The sequence below is a fragment of the Daphnia pulicaria genome, chromosome 9 (assembly GCF_021234035.1).
Source record: "Daphnia pulicaria isolate SC F1-1A chromosome 9, SC_F0-13Bv2, whole genome shotgun sequence".
NCBI lineage: Eukaryota > Metazoa > Arthropoda > Branchiopoda > Diplostraca > Daphniidae > Daphnia > Daphnia pulicaria.
In genome coordinates, this window is record NC_060921.1 from 2405497 (window position 1) to 2427186 (window position 21690).

Genomic DNA, 21690 nt, shown 5'->3' on the forward strand with positions numbered 1-21690 from the left:
CCGCCAAGTCCAACCTTTTAAAATGTTTAGAACCACAACATTTTGTAATTCTACCTTCAAGCTAAATGTAGTTTCCTGGTAGTTTCACCTGATTTCACGTCGTTTTAGTAAAATCATTTTTGTTTGACCGCAATCTGATGGGAGCGTTCAAGTAATACAACATCGCGCAATTTCGGCGCTTTTTTCTTTCTCCCCCTCCCTTTGGTCCGTAACGAAAAGTTATCCCCACTCCTTTTATTACGCCACAAAATGCTCAACCCTCCCACTATTTTTTGAGAAGAAATCTTTTGTAACAAAAATCCAATTTCGCCCTAGAGGGAGTGGCGATTGGCCAAGTGACGTCATATTTTGGCCAACCTTTCCTGGTTTGATTTTGGTAAACCCCTCCTCCTATGTCATTTTTTTAACCCCCCCCTCCCCCCCCCCCCGAAGCGAGATGTATTAATGTGAACCTCTTCTCATCCTCCCTTTTCTTCAAATTGCCGCGCGTCTCTTCCCCTAATTTTAACTTTTTCTACTTTTTAGTTTGAACATGGAAAAGATGTTTTCTTGTTCAATTCCTGCCCTGTCGACCAACGGTCATTTCATTTCCACACAATTTCACACACACAAATTTGGAAAAAAATCACGAGTGTCCAGTGGATCTCTGCGAATCGAGTCGCTCTCGGCTTATGGGATGGCGGGAGAATTGAAATTTGGGAAATTGACGAATCGACGACTTCCGCAACAATCGTTGAACAATTCAAACATGAAAACGCGATGGTGAGTTTTTTTAACCCATTGGCATGGCATTGCACATTCTCGATAAATTATTCTCTTGTTATTCCATTAAGGGTCGGATATTCGACATGGCCTGGGACGAAAGGACGAAATGTTTGGCCGTTTGTTCATACTACGGATGGATGGCGGTAAATTGTTGTTGTTCTTTTGTTGAATTGGCGTGTCATGTTGCCAACTTGTCTTTCTTTCTCGTAGATTTGGTCGATGGACAGAGACCAACCCATTCACGTCACAAAGGTCGATGGCCACTGGAACAGTTTGGCATGGCGTCCAAACGGGAAACAAACGGACGACGCGGGAGTGGACGACGACAATTTCATTTTGGCTATTGGGTGAGTTGACCAACGGACGGGAATTGTGAAAAATGGGATTGAACTAAAAAAGTCTGCATCCACATATTTTTCTCAAAAGATGGAGAAAAGAAGCCTTTCGCGCTCAAAAATTCAATTTTCATTATTCCCGCGTCAGGAATGTGCGAGGAGGAAGGGGAGAAATTTCCCATTTTTTATTTTCATTTTCATTTTCATTACAGTGGATTGTTCAATGGGGAGATTGTCATTTGGACTCCGCTGGCAAAGGAAAAGACAAGATTTCTCAGTCAACATTCAGATCGGGTAGATTGGCTGTCGTTTTCACCCGACGGGCGGTTTCTCGCATCAGCGGATTCTGAAGGGAAATTCATCATTTGGTCAGCTGAGGTAAACAAGAAAACGGAACGGATAAAGAGAGAGTGATATTTAATTGTAATACAATTTAAATATATTCAACGTTATTTCAGAACTGGGAACCCGTTTACATCGACGAAGGAGATTGGGGCAAACGTTTCTCGTGGTTGTATTCTTCGTCTACGGATGTCCCGGACTACAAATTTATATTCAACTCAAACTATGGCAACAAGGTATATAAACGGGAAATTCGTTTTCTTAATAAAATTTATTTTAACCGTAATAACACAAATATAACTTATAATATAATACTATAACCTTAATAACCCTTAACCCCATGCTGCCCCGGGCATATTTCTCTATTTTCATAAATCGTCCTTTATAGCAATTCACCTACAGTTCATCCTTATCAATCCTTATGTTATAACCACATCTCATATTATTAGGTTGTTGTCGTAGAATACGTCGTCGACGGCCAGTAAGAAATTCCAAGTCAAGATTGAAGATCACGAGAGGATTGCGAAAGAAAAAAGAAACCGGCGGCGAATGGCCAATCGGATCCAATTGCGACTTGAAATAATCATCGTTATTTATTTCATTCGTTCAGTTGTTTTATTTCTCCATCGGACACACGAAGAATAAAATTCAATCCTGTGGCAGTGCAAACAGATGTGGATCCAGCATCACAGTAGTCTAATCATAACTAAACAAAATCCTGAAAGGTTTCTATAGGAGAATATAATTATAACAAATAAAATTAGATATTTAATAATAAACAAATTATTCAAGCAGGAGTTGATTCAATTCGAAATGTTAAGTGTATTGTGGTCGGTAGTTAGTGCAAATACAAAAACGAGACATCCAGCAGCCAAACGCTAATCGAAAAACGATTAATTTCTGAAATAAAACATAAAATAAAATAAATTTGAGATAGAAAATTTTTTTTATTTAGTCAAAAGTTAAATTGGATTTTTAGGAAATAAGTCGAGACGAAAAAACATAAAAAATAAGTCGAGACCTTGTCAAAAGTGAAGGTCACTACCAATCGCCCTACGGGTGCAAAATTAATTGATCATTCCTATAATTTTATTTTCTCTAAATCATTTGAGTTTTGATTTGTTTTGTCATAAAAATTGTCCCCAACCTTCAGCCCATCGAGTTGATGATTGGCCGGTAGAAGCGATGATTGTGCAATTCGCGGGTGAATTGATAATTGGATTTGTCGTCGACGTGCAAAACGGCCGCCGGGCACGGCTCAATGGCCGGCAACGTGAAACTCTTTTTGTAAAGTGATCCGTCCACCTCGTGATTTTGGGCCGTCTGCTGCTGGCCGCCGCCCAGTGAGAACGACGACTCGGTGGCCTGGTGCTTCCGTCTCGCCTGCTGGGCAACGACTTGGTCCCTCGTCATTGGCTGATGCGACAATTTCTGCTGCGCATTGTTGCCGTTCATCCGGATCCGGCCGGAAGGCTCGTTCACGTTCCAGTCCTGGAGTCGGTTGCTGGTGCGGGGCCTCGTCATTTGACTCTTCTGGGCTCCATCCAGCGGAATAAAAGAATCCTGGGCCTCGCTGGTCATGGCCGGCGAATTATTTCCCGATCCGAATTGGATCGACGACTCCATCTGGCGGACTCGGTTCATATTGGGTCCCGGTTGAAAGTATCCGATGCCGGCCGGCTGTTGTCCATCAAACTGTTGACTCACCCGACGGGCCCCGGCCGCCGGCCGGCTGTTATTGTTGCCCCAGGAGGAATCGTTGCTCTGCAATTGGCCGACCGGTTTGGCGATGGTCGGACGCTGGACGCGGTGCTCCGGATAATCCGCTTTGACCACCGACTCGGTGGCGAAATCGCCTCCGGCCACAGCCAAAGTGCTGTGCATCCGCTTGATTTCCGGGCGGACGGGATCGGTCTTCTGGACGTAGGATTGCATGTAGGCCGTCTGGAGGTCGACGTCGCCTTCCATTTTGAGATTGTCGTGCAACTTGTTGATGATGGGCCGTTTCGACTCGAACTGGTGGCCGTAGTCACGCTGGGTCGATTGCGGCTGCTGGTCGCCAGCCTTGTAATAGGCCCCGTTGGTCGGATGCACCGGAATGTTGTCCTGCAATTTCTTGATGATGGGCCGCTCGGCGTGAAATTCCACGTAATCCTTGCGTGACTGAGACGATTGTTCCATGGCACCGCTGAATTTCAGCGTGTCTTCCATCCTGCGGAATCAAACAAAAATTCAACATCACCAGTTGATCCATCAACACACGCCATTCCGGCATTCCGCAACAACCCGGAAAAATGGGCGGAGTCAAATTTGGAATTTTTTTTACTTTTTGCGGATGGGTTTGGCGTAGTCGAGGTGTTCCGGATATTCCGCATTGTGGGCTTCGAATTTGGCCAGGTGAGGGATGGCCAAATTGTCCTGGAGCTTTTTGATAACTGGACGTTCGGCCGTGAATTGTTTGTAGTCCTCGTGCAAGTGGCCGGCCTTGGCCATTTCCTGTCCGTTGCCGCCAGTGGTAATTTGATCGGCCAGCAGATGGCGTTTGGGTCTGGAGACGGGCATCTCCTTGTAGGTGGCCTGCGACAGCGACTCGTTCTGCTCCATCGATCCGGCCGCGATTTTCAATGAACTTTGCAGCCGCCGGATCGTCGGCCGCTCCACGGTGAACTGGCGGAAATCGGCGTTGGACACGGACGAGTCCACCACGTTGCCGCTCTCCAATTGAATGCTGTCCGGGATCCGGTGATTGGCCGGCCGCACGTAATTCTCGTGATCCTTTTAATTTACAAAATTGCATTGAATTTTTTTAATTTACAAAAATTAATTAAATTTGTTTTTATTATTTAAAAATTTATTTAATTAAATTACAAATTTAAAAATTAATTCTTTTTTTTTAATCTAAAATTTTAGAAATTTAATTTTTTTTAATTAGAAATTTATTTTTAAAATTAAAAATGTTAGTTTAATTATGATATGGGCTGCGGGGTTATCGATAGAGGTGGAAGTGAACCGGTTGATGGGTCCCTCGGTGTTTATTGGAGTAGGACGAGGTCGCCCGTGTATTGGATTGCGTCTCTCAATTCCTATATACGTTGTTTAATGTTTGTTTGTCGGGAAATTGATTGGCGTGACTCTGTTATGGCCAAACTCAAATTCACTCTGTCCAAAAAATCCTAGACGTCAGATAGCCTCTGAGCCCCAAGATACGAATAGAAAAAAAAGGACCCTGGGATCAGCAGTTGCCAAGTTGGCCCCAAGGGCAGCCAGCCCCCCACTGGCCAGCACCACCACCACTACCACACGACTCACGTCAAAGTTGCGTGAACTTGACCTAATTGAACTCGTTATATTCTCCCACTTTCCCATACGCAAATGAGCTGCCGCCGCAAACCACCGAAATGGATTTTTTATGATATTGAAATTATTATTTAATTTTTTAACGGAATTAATTTAACATTCACGAGACAATTTTGATTTTTTATTCGTGACGAGGGAAAATGACTTTGTTAATGCCGCGGAATCGTGTCCAGGGTTTACCTGGTAGTCCCGACTGGTTGAAACGGCGTCCAGGTTGCCCCTGACTTTTAACGAGGACCGCAATTTGCGTCCGCCTTCCGGCCGTTTGACGTTGCTGAACGGCCGGTACTGGTCACGGCTGAGCGTTGTAGCGGTGAATGGATCCCCGTCGAAGGAAGCGGTTCCGCCGGATGTTTTCAACTGATCCACCAACCGATGGATGACTGGCCTCTTGACCTGGAATTCCGGATAGTCCGTCCGGAGTGACGGTTTGGCTTCCATGCCAACGCCTGGACCGCCGACCTGCAAGTTGTCCACCAGTTTCTTAATGACGGGCCGCTCGGCCGGCCTGGCCGGCTGGGCGTAGTCGTTCTGGGCCAGACTGGAGCTCATCAGCAATTCGGCGGATCGACTAGCGGGTCCGAAATCCAAAGTCGCTTGCTGGGGATGTTTGCGACAACGATGGCGTCTATATGTATACACGCAGTTGAAATTTTAAATGTCGCAAGAGTTCAAATGAAATTCAATCGTCTGTTGAGTCTATTTCCAAAAGGGAGATAGCAACCAATACGGCCGCCATCACAGGTTTGTCATCTGGAATAATATCAAATCGACTAGTGGCCACCGATAAATCAATGATGGCCGTCCAGTAGATGTCCCTGAGACTCTCTTTGCTGACGTCCGCGTGAATTTTTTAAAGCGACTGCCCAGACTGCGGTGGATGAGCTCATCTGCAACCCAATAACTTTCTATGCGCTAACCGAAGGAAACAATTCCAGCAGATTCGATAGGACTTAAAAGTTAAATCAACTTTCTATATTGGATATAAAATGGATTTTGAATAGTATAGACACATTTTCAGAGGCTCGTTATATTTTATTGGGTCGCTGTACAATTGAAGAGGTGCTACATAGGGGGGGAACTTTTTTACTGGGATTTCTCTTTCTTTCTTGTTTCTAAAAATAAATGAAATAAAATACAAAAAAAGTTCTTTTTTGTTGGTTGGTTCTCTGTGGGCCGTCATCATCATCATCGTGCCGTGAGGACCATCACGCAAGTCTGGCATGAAATGCAATTGCGTGAGACTTGGCTGTCGTGCGTGAGACGAGCGTTATATAGTGGCTCCCTCGACGATAAGAAATAAGAAAATCCTCGTCTTGTTTTATCGTTTTTTTCTTTTTCTTATTTTTTTTTTAGTTTCGGGGGAAGGATATCAAATGTTTGAAACGGTCACCAACTCGCCATAGCGTTTCCTAATAATTCAGTCGGTTGCTCTTGCTGTGCTGTTGTTGCTGTGTGTGTCACGCCGGATTCTCAATCAACCGGACCACCAATCCACCCCCCTTATTGTTACAACTTTCATTTTTTCCTTCTTCTTCCCCCATCTAATACAGACGAAATTGGTACCTATATTCCCCCCTATTTCCATCTACTTTATCGATCAAACCGTGTCGCCAGTCTATAAGGCCAATTGTATTAATAATAAACTCTTCCCAACAGTCTTATTATTTTATTTTAAAATATGAAACTATCATTGCACATGGGCTGCTGATTAGATAAGAAATGCTGGAAATTTGAGAATCCTTGATCTTTCGATAACTTTGAGGGTGACAAGGTCTAACTAAAAAGACGACAACACATATATTTTTAACCAGAAGATTCCAGAGTTGAAATTTATCTTTCAAGTGATCGAGTGTCACTGAGGACAGAGTTCGGAAAATGTACATCGTGACAGGCTCGTGATCATCCAGAAAATTCTCCATTTAAATTCTATAATTTATCCCCCCAAAAAATGATTAAAATCTACGTACTAAATTCAAATGAACTTACCCGCAAGTGCAGATTTGGCAAATGCATTTCTCCTGGGCAGTTGGTGGTTCCATAAACGACCCCGCCCCGTTTTTTTTTTGTCACGCTCTCTTCTGTCTTTTTCGACAACAGGAGAGACGTTCCAACGCTTATTTTGGCATGAGTTCAACCAAATTCAACAGCAGCAACTTGAGGACTCAATTTCTTTTTTTTTTTACTCTCGTGCGGACCTCGAATTGTTCTGTCGCGATCAATAACCGATTTTCAGTCTACGCTAAGGTGACACGCATATGCCAAACAGTTTGCTCACGATGATTTTTTGGGAGATGTTTGAACGGCGACTGCTGGAATTGTTTGAACCCCCGCCAAACAACTCGACTGAACTCACCTGACAACTGAACCCCCCGATTTATATCGTTCGGCAATTGACTCGGTTGCAGTCACGGTGAGCTGAGCACTCACTATACAACCGGATGTGTGTAGAACATGTCCGGTTCGGATCATGCGCCCTAATCCCCTCCCCACCCTCCCACTGCGTGTCTATAGATAACAAAAGAAATAAAATCATAAAAGAAAAGAAAAATGTTGTACGGCTATAACTGATGACGCTAGATGGCAGCCCGCCAGTCCCGCCTACTGCTGCTGGGCAGCTCCATCCACTTTTTGGTTATGTGTGTGACTATATAAATGAGCCATCGCCACATCGCCACCGCCTCACAAAATCACGAAAAAGTTCCGCAAGAGAGGAAACGGTGCCTATCGCGTTCTCTTTTTCCTCTTTTTTTTAAAATTCAATTTCAAATTTCCCGCTATTTCTTTTTTTTTCCGTGTGTCTAATTTCCCGGGGTGTTGTCGCGGTCGCCCACAGCATCCGCAAGTTATCAACGTGTGCCCGTGATTGTTTTTTGTGTGTTGTCCGTGTTGTGTCTAATTTCATGTTACCAGTGTGTGCGGGTAGCAGCAGCAGCGCAGCGGGAGAAAATTGCGAAATCTATTGGCAATTATTTTTCATTCGAGTGTGCTGTGCGGAACGCTCGTTATAGAACAATAACAGCCGGGCCCCCCTTCCATCATCATCAAATAAAAACCCACCAGGTAACAAACACAAAAAAAGAGAAAAAATTCACAAACGATACATCAGTCTCATTAGTATGCAAGAATAAAATTAGATATAATAAGTGAGTTCGTGAGTACTGATATGTTTTGCCTTGATTGAGAATTGATTCGATAACTATGGCAAACGTTATATAATCATTTGATCGTGAGTGAAATGATTCCAAGTATATCCTACACACGATAAAACCTTCAAAAATGTTCTGATTTTGGTTGGTCTATAGACATTTATTGCGATAACAATCCAGTCGATCCGGTTTTATTCTTTTTCTTCTTATAATTCTTTATTAAATTATAAAAAGATTAAATTTTTTAAAAATATTTTGTCTTTATTTATTCGACCGAGTTATTTCCTAATTTCATCCGTGTATAGCTATAGCGTTAGTTAAACGTGACGTCACACGCGGTCGTGTGTGTTCCTTATATAATCAGACACAACAACAACATTATCGACTCTGCGCATATCAATGAGGTGGGAGGGAGTTAATGAGTTTCTGTCCCGAAAAGGGACGGAACGAAAGAAAAAAAACCCGTTACAACAGATTTTTACACAATGATTGCATATCCTATATGTGTATGTATATACTATCGATACGATTCAAACATGTCAAAAAAATAGTGGCTGTCAAAAGAAAAATTGGAGCACATAACCTCAATAATTTATAAATGGCCAGTCGGCCATTTTGTTTTTATTTTTCTAAAGGATAAACTAGAAAGAAAACATTTTTTATTTTTCTAGAGTGCACAGTTCTATATATTTATTTCTGGCAGTTGTAAAATCTAATAAAAGCGGCTTTTGTTGTCATCTTCTCTACGCTCTGAGGAACACACCTGCGCTGCCCATCTAATTTACACGCGCGGGAATCTTCTTCTTCTTCTTGGACAGTCGCGCACAAGGCCATCGAGTATAGTTTGACCGAGAAAAATAACAAGAAATGTGTGTCATCTCTGATTAGATTAAAATCTATTCTTCTATAGCCTACTAGATGATGGGGGTTAGAATTGGGACCGTGAGTCACTCAACTCAAATCGAAATAACCTACGACCTTTTGGTTTCATTTTGTTCTGGAACTTTCCACCATCTGTCGTTCATTTTGTTGACGTCATTAACTCTAATGCTGAACTCTATTTTTTCGTTTGTTATTATGACGGCGTTGGGAATCAGTTAAAACTTCATTATATTGCCTACGTGTACATCACATAAGTAAAGTGGAATGGTGTATTACTAGTACTCTGTGATTTTGGTTTTTTAAGTTGATGGCGGCACTTTGGTTCTTTTTTGTCGGCTCTTTTTTTTCTTCGGGAGGGAAGAAACGAGTCCACGTGAAAATTCTTACAAAATCAATTCCCGACAGCAGCAGCAACGCTCTCGTCATTATCTCTGGAAAAATAATATTTTCTTTTTTTCCTCGACATCGTTTTGTGTTTTTTGCCTTTCGGCTGATTTTGTGTTTTTTTTTTCCTCGTGAAAATGTTACGCAAGAGATGTAGAGACAATAGAGCCAGCAGCAACTATATATTCAAATCATCGTTATATTTATAGATGGAAATAATTATGCTAAGTATAGATCGTCTTCTGATTGAAAATCGGATAGATAAACGGGAGGCCATCCGCTTAAACAAACAAGAAATAGAAAGTTACTATACACCAAAGTGGTTATTTAACCGCGGCTAGAATTTCTCAATAGTCGAGTATAGCTATTCACGGAATATAATGTAGTACTATGTACACAGTATAAATATTATCAAGAGGCCAGCACAGCCAGCAGAGTCGTAAAATATGTTGCAATGCAAATCAACCTGGACGGGCCTTGACCCGCCCCCCTTTGTACACTAGCAAAATGATTCTTCTCTCTCTCTCTTATATAATATCGTATATTTATATACCTGCGGGACAAACCGAATTTGACGTACACACAATCTAAGAGCTATAGCTAGCTAGCTACAATATTATAAAGAGGTGAAAGGGAATTTATTATTAAGATATAGTCGGCAAATATAACTTGGTAGATAGAAAATTGTCTCAATATTTATCTTGATCAGATATATATAGGAAAAAATTCTGATATAATCTCGGCAGATTCAAATCTTCGCGCGCCGCACATTCTCCAACCCCAAAATTCCAGTTTTATATTTTTCTTCCTCCCGACTGCTGTTTTTATTTGTTCACGGTTGAATTGATTTACGAGCGATGACTTTTTCGTGATTTTCGTCACTTGAAAGTGTTGCACGCCGGTCGTAATCTTATTATATTCCAACGGGATTAATAATCACACCGTGAGTGGCGTCACGGACGTCTAGTCACCCACACGAGACGCAAATCTTCTTTTTATTATTTCTCTGTAAAGAATAAATCTGTCCATTTACGGAGTAGGAAGATCATTTCAAGAGATATCGAATTAACGTCTAAGCCATTTATTTTATTTCACGAAGCTCGCGCACACTTTCGAACGTGATCGTGTCGAATGATTATACGCAGTGGCGGCCCTCACACGTCGTTAAAAAATCCAATTGAAAGAGACGCCCCTGTGAGGGGGTCTGGTTGTAATAGACAATTGCAATTAAAGATAAAAATATAATAATAAAAAAAAGGTGGATTTGGGATGTAGATAGCCGAAGGCCACTGACACGTGTCGCCCATAATCAGCTGAGTCAAATTTTCTTTCATTTACCACCACTCCCGTTGGAATTTTTTGGCGGGGGATGAACAAGAAAAATGTGCAACGTTGCCATTTTTAAAATTTAATTCCAAGTGTCTCTCACTTCCCTTCAATCGTTTCCAATTCGGCTTCAGTCCTAGTCGGAATCCCGTCCCGAGAGCTGTTGGTTGTTCGTTGTTATTTTCTGTTCAAAAAAACACGTTCACGCGCTGCGGGATTAGAGTTGGATCGTGTGTTTAATCGTCTCAGAGTTTGGCTGGCCATTGTTTGATCGATTGAAAAGAAAAAATCACGTGGTAACTAGAAAAAACCCTTTTTTTCTCAATCAATTTGTGTGTCAGTAGGTTGAAATTGATGTGACGACCACGTGGGGATTTTATATGGCCGCCAGGTAGATTATTAATCTATCCATATATGTGGTTGGGATATTATTTTTTCCCTCTCTCACCTCGTTGTATAATTTCACAGAGATATGGGCGATCGTATTTCTTTTTTGTTTTATCTCTCCTACTACTTTGCGCTAGTGTGTGAAATCCAGCATGGCCGACATCATATTTTCGTCTTGAGTTTGTGTGTGATGCAATTTATAATCCAATATTTTTTCTTTTTACGACTTAAACAGGGGGAACTTGTTTGCCAGTTGGTGGAAGATCAACAGAGCTTGACGTCAAACGAAGAAACACAGTCTACACGAATTTTTCCTAAGGTAAAGAAAAATCTTTTCGACACTCGGGTGGATTTTGTTGCATGTGTTTTTCTCGTTAAAAGATGGCGGAATTTTTATGTGGGGATCGGGTTCTCTCTCTGTTACGGTCTCTTTGTTTTAACGATTGTAATAATTATTTTAGTTTTTTTTGAGAAACCACGTGACGGTTTGTCGGTTAATTGTTGGGAGCTGAAGGTCTTGTGTGGGGTCGGTCTTTTGTTTAATCGAAATTTTTAAAACATTGTGTCATTTTTCTTAAGATGTTAATCACACAAAAGATGTGAGGTTTGTTTTAGTAATTTTTCTGGTGGGAATCTTTTTGTTTGTATCGACGGTTGGCGTGATGGCGTCATCCACGCCCATTTTTTAATATTTTCAGACGCCAGGGGAAGAAAGTTCTTTCTGGTTATTGTTATTCCACCTGGAGCGCGATCAGCGTTTAATTGAGATCGAAGCCCGTATATATATTTTTATATTTATTATTTCCCCTCTTGTTGTGTGGATATTCTCCCATCACTACGGGAGGTTTTGTTTAAAAAAAAAAGATTTTCCTGCGTGTCACGATCTGATTTTGCGGTTTTCTGGCGTTTATTTCCTTTGTGTACCGAAAACAACAACAACAACAATAAGCACAGGTATGTCCAGGCATCAGCAGCAGCAGTTGAGCAGCATGCCCTCCTTGACGCCGAGTCACGATCATCATCAACTAGACGCCATTTCATCAGCCGACCTTTCATTACAGCAGCAGCCAATGTCTTCTGTTGTCGAGATGACTCCACGCCGCAAACAGGTAAAAAATGATTGAGCATCATTTTTCTAAGTAAAAAGGTGTGAAATTTCTCTTTGATGATAAAATTTCAGGCTTACGGCGACGTCATCAGTGAAATGAACAACAAGACGTCGTTTGAATCTCGGCGAATTCATCACGAGGATCCTGAGATCCACACGATCGTTCCTTCTGGCGACTCTAAACGGGTCGTGTTGATTTCGTCGAAATCTCGAGGATCTGATTGGGACTTGACGATGGTGAAAGACGAGCAGGACAGCAACAATGGAGTGGAGAGTGAAGATAGCGGCTTTCAACTGGATGCCGATTCGTCCAGCATCAAGATAATCGCCCCCGCTCCCGTCAATGATGCCGCCGCCGCCGCCGCACCCGCCGACATGACGGTCACGACCCAAAAGGTAGATATTCCCCTTCACTCCTATGTGATTGGAGGGCGTTGCTTTGAAAAATAAAAATTGTTTCGCTTATGCCAACATTCAGAGTGGGACGACCGTGATTAACATCACGCCGCCTTGCAAGATGGAGCACAGATTGCTGGAACATTTGCACAGCACTCCGTTGCCGTCCATCGTCAGTGCCGAAGTCGCCAGAGATTGCCCAGATTTAGGGTATTTCAAATAATCGACATTCTTTGTACATTCACTGGTATAAACAATAACAATTTTCCAACAGCAAAAGACGGACGAGTAGCGTGTTGGAAGCCAAGGATTCCAGCAAATCTGTCGGAGAGATGCGTCAGCAACCCAAGGAATTGAATAAAGGTATTATTAATCTTTTTCGTTTTGAAAAGTTTCTTGAGAGTGCCATATTCGGTCGTAGCGTAACATAACCAGTAGAGAGTTAATAAAGAGGTTGGCTTTTTTTTCTTACTAGAAAAACGGGGGCGATGATAAAAGAGTCATTCATCATTGTAGACATATGGCCTCCAGCGTTTTCTCTTGGTTAAATATTTATGTATTTTTCTTCTTAGCTCAGGAATGAGAAAATACTGCTATGCGATGACATCGTGTCTTAACCGAGTTAGGCAGGTCCTTGAGAAAAAGGACAGTGTTTGGGCTTTTTTTTGCTCTTGTTGTTGTAGTTGTTGTTGTAATGGTTAATAATCAAAGTCGGAATAACGAATGAGACTTGAGCGTGTTATTAAAAATTTAAGAGACTTTCAACTCTGGTGGTTTTTCACCCTTGGCCCGAGGGGGGTATATTTTATTATTATTTTATGTTTTTCTGTAGGTCCCGACCAACTTTTCCCGGCCGATTCGTACACGACGACTTCAGCGACTGGAGCTGTCAAGCTCAAGATTGATGAACGAGGCATGGCGTCGATTCCACCGCTGTCGGTGCCGACTTTGCTGCAGCGCACCGTGGCCAGACATATGGATCATCCTGCCCTTTGCGTCAAACGTGATGGAAAGGTATACACGCGTGCAATCAAACGATTTTTCGCTTATTTCACAGTTGTTTGTTATTTAAAAATTTTTTAACTTTCCCTTTTTTTCATGTAATCACTTTGGGTGCGTGTGCCAACTGCTGGATTGAATGAATTAAACAGTGGATCAAGTGGACGTACAAGCAGTACTTGCACGATGTGAGGGTGTGTGCCAAGGCTTTCATCCGCTTGGGGCTGGAACGTTTCCATTCGGTTTGTATTTTGGGTTTTAATTCACCCGAATGGATCATCGCCGATTTGGCTGCCATTCACGCTGGGTATGTTTGATTTTTGGCCTAAATTTTTCGTTTTTGTGCTGGTGGTGGGGTTCGTGTCGATGATGAGGTTTGTCTCGGTGTGATTTATCTTTTGACAGTGGTTTCGCCGCTGGCATTTACACTACGAATTCGGCCGAGGCGTGTCTGCATTGCGCCTTGAACGGGCAGGCCGACATCATCGTGGTGGAGGACCGCAAACAGCTGGAGAAAATCCTTTCCATCAAGGACCAAATTCCGACTTTGAAGGCGATCGTCCAGTACACCGGAAAACCGCACGTCGAAGGAGTCATCACCGTCAGTTGACTTATGCGGCACCTTCATCTCTATTTTTCCTTCCATATCATTTTCTTATGTGTTCCGTCGACCGCAAAAGAAAGTCGTGTGCTCTTATTTATTATCTTTCTTCTTTTTTCCCTCAGTGGTCGCAATTGATGCATTTGGGCAACGCCACGCCTGACAACGTCTACGAGGATCGTTTAAAGAAGTTGGCCGTCAATCAGTGTTGTACACTAATCTACACGGTTAGTAGTGGTAGTTTCCTTGACAGTTTCCGGAGGGTGGGCGATACCGGCTCTCACTAATAACTAAATAATACCGTTTTTCGTTTTAAATTCTTATTACCAAACAGTCTGGAACGACGGGACCTCCGAAAGGCGTCATGCTGAACCACGACAACCTGACTTGGATTTCCCACAACCTGGCCACTTATATGAACTTGCGAGACGGCAAGGATACGTTTCTCAGTTACCTGCCGCTAAGTCATGTCGCAGCTCAGGTCTGTACTTTTAAATAATGGCCTGGAATTTGTGTTTTCTTTTGGTTTTTAATTGCAGTTGGAATTTTTGGTTTATTTGTTTAGATTACCGACATCTACGCTCCGCTATCTGTAGGCGGGACGGTCTACTTTGCCGATCCTGATGTTTTGAAGGTTTGTGTGTGTGTTGTACAAGTTAAACCGTTCATCGAGTGGGTTTGGCAGCGCGCATTCCTTTTGATTACGGGGTCATTAAAAATGTGTGATGGTTAACATATTTTTTGGCTCAACACAGGGAACGCTGGCTGAGACGTTGCGTGAAGTGAGGCCGACATGTTTTTTCGGCGTGCCTCGAGTCTGGGAGAAAATCTACGAGAAGATGCAAGCCATCGGCAAACAGACGACTGGCATCAAAAAGACGATTGCTACTTGGTGGGTTTTCTTTAAAATTTTCTTTTTTGAACGTCATAATAAAAACGAATCATTTTCTAGGTCAAAGAGCGTTGGATTATCTTACAACCGACGCCGAATGGAAGGGTAACGATTTTTATTTTTACAACTAAATCAAGTCGGAAGAACTAAAATTATTTATCTGTAACACGCAGGAGGTCTTCGAAACCGTTTGGATTCGCCCTGGCCAATGCGCTAGTCTTCAAAAAAGTGCGTGAAGGATTGGGTTTGGATAAGGCCCGAGTGATCTTGTCGGGTGCCGCGCCTCTCTCCAAAGAAGTGGCCGAATATTTTACGAGTCTGGATATTCCCATCTTGGAGGTATGTGGCATAAGTAACGTATTATTATGACTTGCAACAACAACAACAAGGGGCAGGGAGAGCAGCATTTTGAGATTTTTATTTTTATGGTTTTATGTTTCTCTTACCCGGCGCAGGTCTACGGAATGAGCGAGTCGACGGGACCGCACTCCATCAACAACATCACGAAAGGTTACCAGCTCAACAGCGCTGGAAAATCGGTACCGGGCTGCCTCACGAAAATTGCTAACCCGGACAAGGACGGCAATGGAGAGGTCTGATATTATTTCAACAATTTTTTTTTAAAGAAAATATTATGTTTTAGAATGCATTTTCACGGTTTGTTATTGTTTTGTTCAGATTCTGATGGGCGGACGGCATGTGTTTATGGGTTACTTGAATGACCCTGGCAACACTTCGTCTGTTGTGGACGCTGACGGCTATCTGAGCACGGGCGATGTTGGTCATACCGACAAGTTTGGCTTCGTCTACATCACTGGCCGCATTAAAGTATGTAGATACATTTCCACACCTCATCCATCACGTCGCGCAAATCTTTTTCTTTTCTATTTTTCTTCGTGTTGATTATTAACACTTTGTTTTCTTTTTCTTTTATTTCAACGTGTGGCGGCGGCAATCGCAGGAAATTCTCATTACGGCTGGAGGCGAAAACGTGGCTCCGGTTCTCATTGAAGATAACATTAAAGCGGAATTGCCCATAGTCAGTCACGCTATGGTTGTCGGTGATAGGCGAAAATTCCTTTCCATTCTCTTGACTTTGAGAGTAATTTTAAAAATTATTTATTTTCTATGTTGAATTTTGCTGTAATTCTTTTCGGGGTATTTTCCAGACTGAAGTGGATCCGGATACGCAAGAGCCGTTGCCCATTTTGACCCGGCCGACCCGGGATATCTGTGAAAGTTATGGCCTTTCGCTGGCTGAAACGGTGACGGACGTCATCTGTGCGGCAGAGCGAGGCATGGCTGAACGTGATCCCATGGCCGCTCTGACTGGGCAAGATGCTGAAGCTGTCAAGTTTGTCAAAGTCATTGATGCTGCCATCGAAAGGGCCAACCGTAACGCCATTTCGGCTGCCCAGCGCGTTCAGAAATGGACCATCTTGCCTGTCGATTTCTCCATTCCAGGTGGAGAATTAGGTAATAATAATAATAATGGCCATTTTCACGGTCTATAGGTGTGAAATCGTTAATATCTTTTCTCTTGTTCAGGGCCCACTATGAAGATGAAGAGGAGTTGTGTTGCCAAAAAATACGCTGACGTCATCGAACGTTTTTACTACTAAAATAATAATAATCTGCCATGCGGGGGTGGGGAAATCGGATTACTACCAACTAATCTTACACTACTACTAGCCTTGATTTACAAATGTAGTTTATTTTTCTGATAGGGGGGAAATTTATGGATGTGTCACACACCTGCGTCATTATTATGAAAGGGTTCCAGGATATTGGTGGGTGCCAATCTCGCGGGTGGTTAATATAAATATATTTGTTTTTCTCTTTTTTGTTCCAAGGTTTTTCTAGTCCGTCAAGACACGTCAGAGGGTTTGCTCAATAGTGTCGTCTTGAAAAATATGTTGCAATGATGTCCCTATATACTACTACAAGCACAAAAAAATATTATGCAAATTCGTCTAGTTACTACAAGTTCCTCTCGACAGTTCTTTATCCATGACCAAGTTTTTGTACCCCCCGTTAATTTCCCAAATCTTCCATAACGTTGCAAAAGATTTCCCTTATTTTTGAGAGACTTGTTGATATAAAAACCCGTTTTTTGAATACAAACGTTACATGAGCAGACTATATAAAAAGAAAGTGTCATTGATTTTCCTCTAGAAATGGTAAAAGTTGTAAAACGAAATAAAAATGAAACGTGCCAGTCGAATCAAGGGTGAAAGTCATGACGTCACGCGTCGTAGAATCGATTTAATACTAAGGTATCGATAGTTGGGTATTTTCTCTAGCTGCTCGACGTAGAAACAAACAATTAAAAGTCTTCTCTCAGTGTGAGGAAATCCAACTGCCCCAACTGTCCTCATTTTCCTTTTTTTTTCGCATCTTAATTGTACACATTTTCTATTTCGTTTTCTGGTTTCCATTTTTTCTCCCCTGTGCTGCGGCAGTTGTTGTGGAAAGTCTATGTAGAACGGACTGAGCTCTCTACCTTGCGATTATTTCCTGTCCTTTTGTGTCGTCGGTCGTATACATTTCGTCGTCAGTAGTAACAAAGGAATTAATCACTACTCGGGATTTCAACAAGAGTTTGGATTGTTTTATTCTTTCACTCCTTTGCACTCTACCCGTTCACGATTTTACTGAGACTGCAAGTTTGCTGGTTTAATTTTTAATAAACCCACAAAAGAACATGGCTGCCCAGCCCAGTAGTAGTGCTGTCAGGGCCCTGGCCTTGGAGTACAAAACTATTCAGGATGAGCCTGTTGAAGGATTCAGAATTAAATTGACAAACGACGATATACTTTTCGATTGGGAAGTCGCCATTTTTGGCCCACCAGAAACTCTGTATCAAGGAGGATATTTTAAGGTATTTACATTGTCCAGCAAACACTCTCGATCTGCTTTCTCATTTCAGTGTTTTCTCTTTTTCTCGTTCAGGCTCAGCTCAAGTTCCCACCTGATTATCCCTACTCGCCCCCCTCTATGAGATTTGTTACCAAAGTCTGGCACCCAAATGTGTATGAGGTGAGTTTTATTTTTTCGGTGAAATGTTTTTCTCTCATCTAACCATTCTTGTGTGTTTTTAGAATGGAGATTTGTGCATTTCAATCCTTCACCCACCAGTGGATGACCCTCAAAGCGGAGAGCTGCCTTGCGAGAGGTGGAATCCTACCCAGAACGTCAGGTAAACCTTCAAAACTTTCTTTGTGTGGCCTCAAGGACTCTAGCTGCGTGCAGATGAATATTTGGGATAATATTCAATTAAGTCACTTGGTGACTTTGAATGGCCTCTTCCCAATCGTTTCGGTTGGATACAGATAATACGGTTTATGGTTTCCCGACCACATCTTCAACCCAGCTCTTATATAATTGGTATTTCTCTCCTTTTCCCCGTACAGAACAATATTGCTCTCGGTGATATCTCTGTTTAACGAGCCCAACACATCCAGCCCAGCCAACGTCGATGCCTCGGTCATGTATCGCAGATGGAAGGATTCGAAAGGCAAAGATGCCGAGTACGCCAATATCATCAAGAAGCAGGTAAATGACTTCAATTGCTGTACGTGATGAAGCCAACGTTATATAACTCGTTTGATATTTTATAGGTTGCTGGTTCCCGAGCAGAGGCGGAGAAGGACAATGTGGTGGTCCCGATGACCATAGAGGATTACTGCATCAAGTCCAAGCCTCCAGGTAATTTTAATTTATTTTAATATGGCGATTATTTTCTAATATGTTTTCCAAATGTTTACAGTGACGGAATCTTTGGACATGAACGACTTTTACGACGACTGCTATGATATTGATGATGAGGATTCCGACTACGTCGAGGACGACGAGGCCGATGGAGCTGACGATAGCGGAAACGAGAATGCTTAAAGTGATTCTTATAGCCCCACGGATCTCCCTTCACACCACCACCTCTTATTATCTTTGTTTGGAATCAACATCCGTTCACCTCCCATTTCTTCCACAACACCTTTTGGTACCACCTTCATCTTTATTTTTTCTCTCTCTCAAATAATGACCGAAAGTGATTTAGTGTTTGGAATCTTAAAATTCATCAGAAAAGTTTCCCAGTTCAAACAGCCGAACAGAGGTTTATTATTATTTTTATTTTTCGTCGAAAAATTTTGCTCTGAACGGATGTGAGCCCCTCCCAAAAAACGAAAAACTTCCTCCTCCTTGATTTCAGTTGATCCCTTTATACTGACCTCGACACGCATTCGTGTTTCGTCGTTCCGCCCGTATATATATTAGCAAATGTCACCTTATTCTTGGTGAGTATTCATGGGTTTCTCTGAACTGACAATGGTTCGCGCAGTTAAAAAACAAAAATATGTAATTCCTTCCCCCGATTTTGAGCAAACAAAATTTTGTGAGAAAAAAGACAAAAAAACTAAAACAAAAGTTGAGAAAAAAAAATCCGATGGCTATTCAATAATATGTCTCTTTCGAGTTCTTTTTTTTTTGTATTTGTGCTGGTATTCTTGTCCTCTATTTACTCTTGTGGGTTTTCACCGAAAATACATGTCATCTAGTGCGTCGTAAAAAATTTAGAACGTAATTTTTCTTTTGTGATACGCAGTTTGTGGGTGAGAAGAGGCTTCCTAGATCGGTAGAATCTTCTAGATTCGCTTTGTTTACAAATAGACTTACTTGGGCCGTCCCCCGTGACCCGTCTCTTTGTACTAAATTCCATTCTTGTGATTATTGAAATTGTTTAGTCCTTATATAAATATCGTAATGGCAGTTGAGGGAAAACTCGAGTTTACCAAACAAATGAGAAAGGCAACGAGGGAAATCCACGATATTAGTGATGCACTTGTCAATGCTAAACTCGGAATAGGTAACTAACGCTGTTGTACTGTTGCATTGTCAATTAACGAATTCATGTTCATTTTATCGACAGCTATGAGTGACAACTCGATCTGGGCGGAGGGATTACTTTGCTTCTATGAAATCTTCAAGTATCTTGAAGAGGCTCTTGATCGGCTGAACCACACCCTGCTGAGCGAACTTGACATCAAAGGTATGAGGAGGACCAAAGCCTTCGAAGAAGACCTGCATTTCTATTATGGAAGACAGTGGTTTGAAAACGATTACCAACCCAGTACTGCAGTCACTGCCTACATTGATTACCTCACGTCCATTGAGAGGGATAATCCCAACATGTTAGCTGCCTACATTTACCATTTATTCATGGGCCTTTTTTCTGGAGGACAAATCCTACGCAAGAAGCGATCTCTCGAAGCTAGTCTGAAATTCCAAACACCTCCTGCCAACAACAGTAACCAACAGGGTGAATCGGTCACCGATTTCGGTGTAATTCCTATTTTTAAACTGAAGAAACAAATGGTCGACGCCATGGAACATATCGCGGAGCAGCTGGGAGAAGAAGACAGGTGGAAATTAATCGAAGAGAGTAAAAACGTCTTCCGGATGAACAACAAGGTGATACGAACAATCAACACCAACAAGATAGTTTTGAAAAAATTCTGCAACTTTGCTTTGATAGTTGTCCCTGCAGCTGCGGCTATCTATTTCGGCTATAAAATGATCAGCAATATTAATAATAATCAGTAGACTCATCTTTCAGTGATTCCGCTGTCAAGGCATGACAAATATATATCTTATCAAAACTTGCGCCAATTTTAACAGATCTAACACCACGAACTGTGATAGTCAATAAATACAACTACAGTCCACGAGTCCAGTGAGAAAAAATATCTCATATTTCTGTATTCAATCATTGTACCAATCGAGGAAAAGTATGGAGAAGAATAGAACAAGAATAAAAAAGATGATGGCGATTCGAAAACCAGAGTTGCTTTGCAGTGCTTGTCGTAGTTGTTCGTTGCCCTCGCGAATATTTTCAGTAGCCGAGACGGTGGTAGTGGCGATTCGTTCAATATCTTTTTCCTGGTCCAGGACTTTTTCTGTCAAAACTTGCTGCAGTTCGGCAATCTTGACGACACGCCCTGAAATCTGGTTGACTTCTTCCGTTAGACTATTTAATTCGTTAAACAAGAGGGAATTCTCCTTTTCAAACAGTTGAACTTCGGCTACGGTAAAGTTCACGTTCTCCTCGTCGGCTTTCTTGTCATCGTCGTCGTAACTGGAGTAGACCCTGGGACTGTCGGTGGGGCTCTCGTATCCCAGGCTGGATTTTCGGAAACTGGCCATTCCATCTCCTTCAAGTTTGGTGACTTTGTTGAGCTCATGCTGGCGCTTGGAGTACAACTCCTTCAGCTCGCTGTAAGTTTTGCATACAGATTTAAAGTATTGCTCAATAATGCTGATCACAATGGTGCGGTGTTCCTTTGTCTGGGCGTTGGCATGAGTCTGAGATGCATTTTCTCGTTTTAGTTCTTGCAAATATTGGTTACTTGTTTTGATGATGAGTTGGGTGGTATGGTCAAACTCTGCTCGATCAGCTTGACTTAACTTGGGGACCTGGTTGAATAGTTGAACACTTGTATCTAGATATGCCTTTCGATTCTCCGTCAAGAACTCCTTCAACTTGGCCACATTTGAGACAATCTCTTTGGCTTTCGTTTGGAATTTGGAAAGATCTTTGGATGGTCGTGGAAAAATACGATTTGGGTCTTCGGGTTTGTTATTTAATCCCAGAGCTTTATTGCGTGTCCGGACCGTCTTGATGGAGGCCTTAAACAGGGACGTGATATCCATCATGATCGGTGTTTCCTACAATATATATTTTGATTTGAATATAAACATGTAAATTCTTT

At 42.1% G+C, this 21690-nt stretch overlaps 6 protein-coding genes across 10 annotated transcripts in view; 4 read left to right on the top strand and 2 right to left on the bottom strand.

Annotated features, from left to right (window-relative positions):
* Positions 1–2234, top strand: part of LOC124312856 — a 14753-nt gene extending 12519 nt beyond the window's left edge. The window contains exons 13-14 of the mRNA XM_046777365.1: positions 1559–1678; positions 1892–2234. Of these exons, the coding sequence (XP_046633321.1) occupies positions 1559–1678; positions 1892–1927 (156 nt within the window). The 3' untranslated portion in view covers positions 1928–2234. The remainder of the gene's footprint in view (positions 1–1558; positions 1679–1891) is intronic.
* A 10-nt stretch (positions 2235–2244) lies between these two features.
* LOC124312937 lies at positions 2245–7174 on the bottom strand. The gene is made up of 4 exons (XM_046777531.1): positions 6789–7174; positions 4980–5427; positions 3769–4217; positions 2245–3654 (listed from the first exon to the last, which is right to left on the bottom strand). Exons 1-4 carry the CDS (start codon positions 6839–6841, stop codon positions 2592–2594), a joined length of 2013 nt encoding a protein of 670 aa, XP_046633487.1. The 5' UTR covers positions 6842–7174; the 3' UTR covers positions 2245–2591.
* Positions 7175–7471: 297 nt separating this feature from the next.
* Positions 7472–17062, top strand: LOC124312869 (long-chain-fatty-acid--CoA ligase ACSBG2-like). 4 transcript variants are annotated; one of them, XM_046777403.1, is made up of 20 exons: positions 7472–7862; positions 11163–11246; positions 11877–12036; positions 12108–12431; positions 12514–12641; positions 12706–12794; positions 13264–13445; positions 13583–13737; positions 13836–14031; positions 14157–14258; positions 14366–14512; positions 14597–14665; positions 14787–14923; positions 14984–15028; positions 15097–15262; positions 15379–15516; positions 15602–15751; positions 15885–16025; positions 16093–16399; positions 16472–17062. In XM_046777403.1, exons 3-20 carry the CDS (start codon positions 11884–11886, stop codon positions 16543–16545), a joined length of 2703 nt encoding a protein of 900 aa, XP_046633359.1. In that variant the 5' UTR covers positions 7472–7862; positions 11163–11246; positions 11877–11883; the 3' UTR covers positions 16546–17062. The 4 variants fall into 4 exon arrangements, with proteins under 4 accessions (XP_046633359.1, XP_046633358.1, XP_046633357.1 ...); XM_046777402.1 differs by having other exon boundaries at positions 11882–12036; XM_046777401.1 differs by lacking the exon at positions 7472–7862 and adding an exon at positions 10664–10836.
* Positions 17063–17220: 158 nt separating this feature from the next.
* On the top strand, positions 17221–19442 carry LOC124313329 (ubiquitin-conjugating enzyme E2 R2-like). Its single transcript, XM_046778207.1, has 6 exons — positions 17221–17804; positions 17876–17962; positions 18025–18122; positions 18337–18478; positions 18544–18631; positions 18693–19442. Exons 1-6 carry the CDS (start codon positions 17628–17630, stop codon positions 18815–18817), a joined length of 717 nt encoding a protein of 238 aa, XP_046634163.1. The 5' UTR covers positions 17221–17627; the 3' UTR covers positions 18818–19442.
* A 94-nt stretch (positions 19443–19536) lies between these two features.
* LOC124313303 (heme oxygenase-like) lies at positions 19537–20652 on the top strand. Its single transcript, XM_046778159.1, has 2 exons — positions 19537–19787; positions 19851–20652. Exons 1-2 carry the CDS (start codon positions 19685–19687, stop codon positions 20522–20524), a joined length of 777 nt encoding a protein of 258 aa, XP_046634115.1. The 5' UTR covers positions 19537–19684; the 3' UTR covers positions 20525–20652.
* Positions 20651–21690, bottom strand: part of LOC124313226 (syntaxin-18-like) — a 38697-nt gene continuing 37657 nt past the window's right edge. For both annotated transcript variants that reach the window (XM_046778037.1, XM_046778036.1), the window contains exon 2: positions 20651–21646. In XM_046778037.1, the coding sequence (XP_046633993.1) occupies positions 20684–21634 (951 nt within the window). In that variant the 5' untranslated portion in view covers positions 21635–21646 and the 3' untranslated portion in view covers positions 20651–20683. The remainder of the gene's footprint in view (positions 21647–21690) is intronic.

Excerpts from the sequence above, each read along its gene's own strand:
- LOC124312937 (XM_046777531.1), bottom strand. The coding sequence starts at position 6,841 with ATGGAACCACCAACTGCCCAGGAGAAATGCATTTGCCAAATCTGCACT. Across the intron at positions 5,428-6,788 it reads TGCCAAATCTGCACTTGCGG|ACGCCATCGTTGTCGCAAAC; the intron begins GTAAGTTCATTT and ends GTATACATATAG. Across the intron at positions 3,655-3,768 it reads GCCAAACCCATCCGCAAAAA|GATGGAAGACACGCTGAAAT; the intron begins GTAAAAAAAATT and ends TTGATTCCGCAG.
- LOC124312869 (XM_046777403.1), top strand. The coding sequence starts at position 11,884 with ATGTCCAGGCATCAGCAGCAGCAGTTGAGCAGCATGCCCTCCTTGACG. Across the intron at positions 13,738-13,835 it reads TTGGCTGCCATTCACGCTGG|TGGTTTCGCCGCTGGCATTT; the intron begins GTATGTTTGATT and ends ATCTTTTGACAG. Across the intron at positions 14,032-14,156 it reads ACGTCGAAGGAGTCATCACC|TGGTCGCAATTGATGCATTT; the intron begins GTCAGTTGACTT and ends TTTTTCCCTCAG.
- LOC124313329 (XM_046778207.1), top strand. The coding sequence starts at position 17,628 with ATGGCTGCCCAGCCCAGTAGTAGTGCTGTCAGGGCCCTGGCCTTGGAG. Across the intron at positions 17,805-17,875 it reads ATCAAGGAGGATATTTTAAG|GCTCAGCTCAAGTTCCCACC; the intron begins GTATTTACATTG and ends TTTCTCGTTCAG. Across the intron at positions 18,123-18,336 it reads AATCCTACCCAGAACGTCAG|AACAATATTGCTCTCGGTGA; the intron begins GTAAACCTTCAA and ends TTCCCCGTACAG.
- LOC124313303 (XM_046778159.1), top strand. The coding sequence starts at position 19,685 with ATGGCAGTTGAGGGAAAACTCGAGTTTACCAAACAAATGAGAAAGGCA. Across the intron at positions 19,788-19,850 it reads CAATGCTAAACTCGGAATAG|CTATGAGTGACAACTCGATC; the intron begins GTAACTAACGCT and ends TTTTATCGACAG.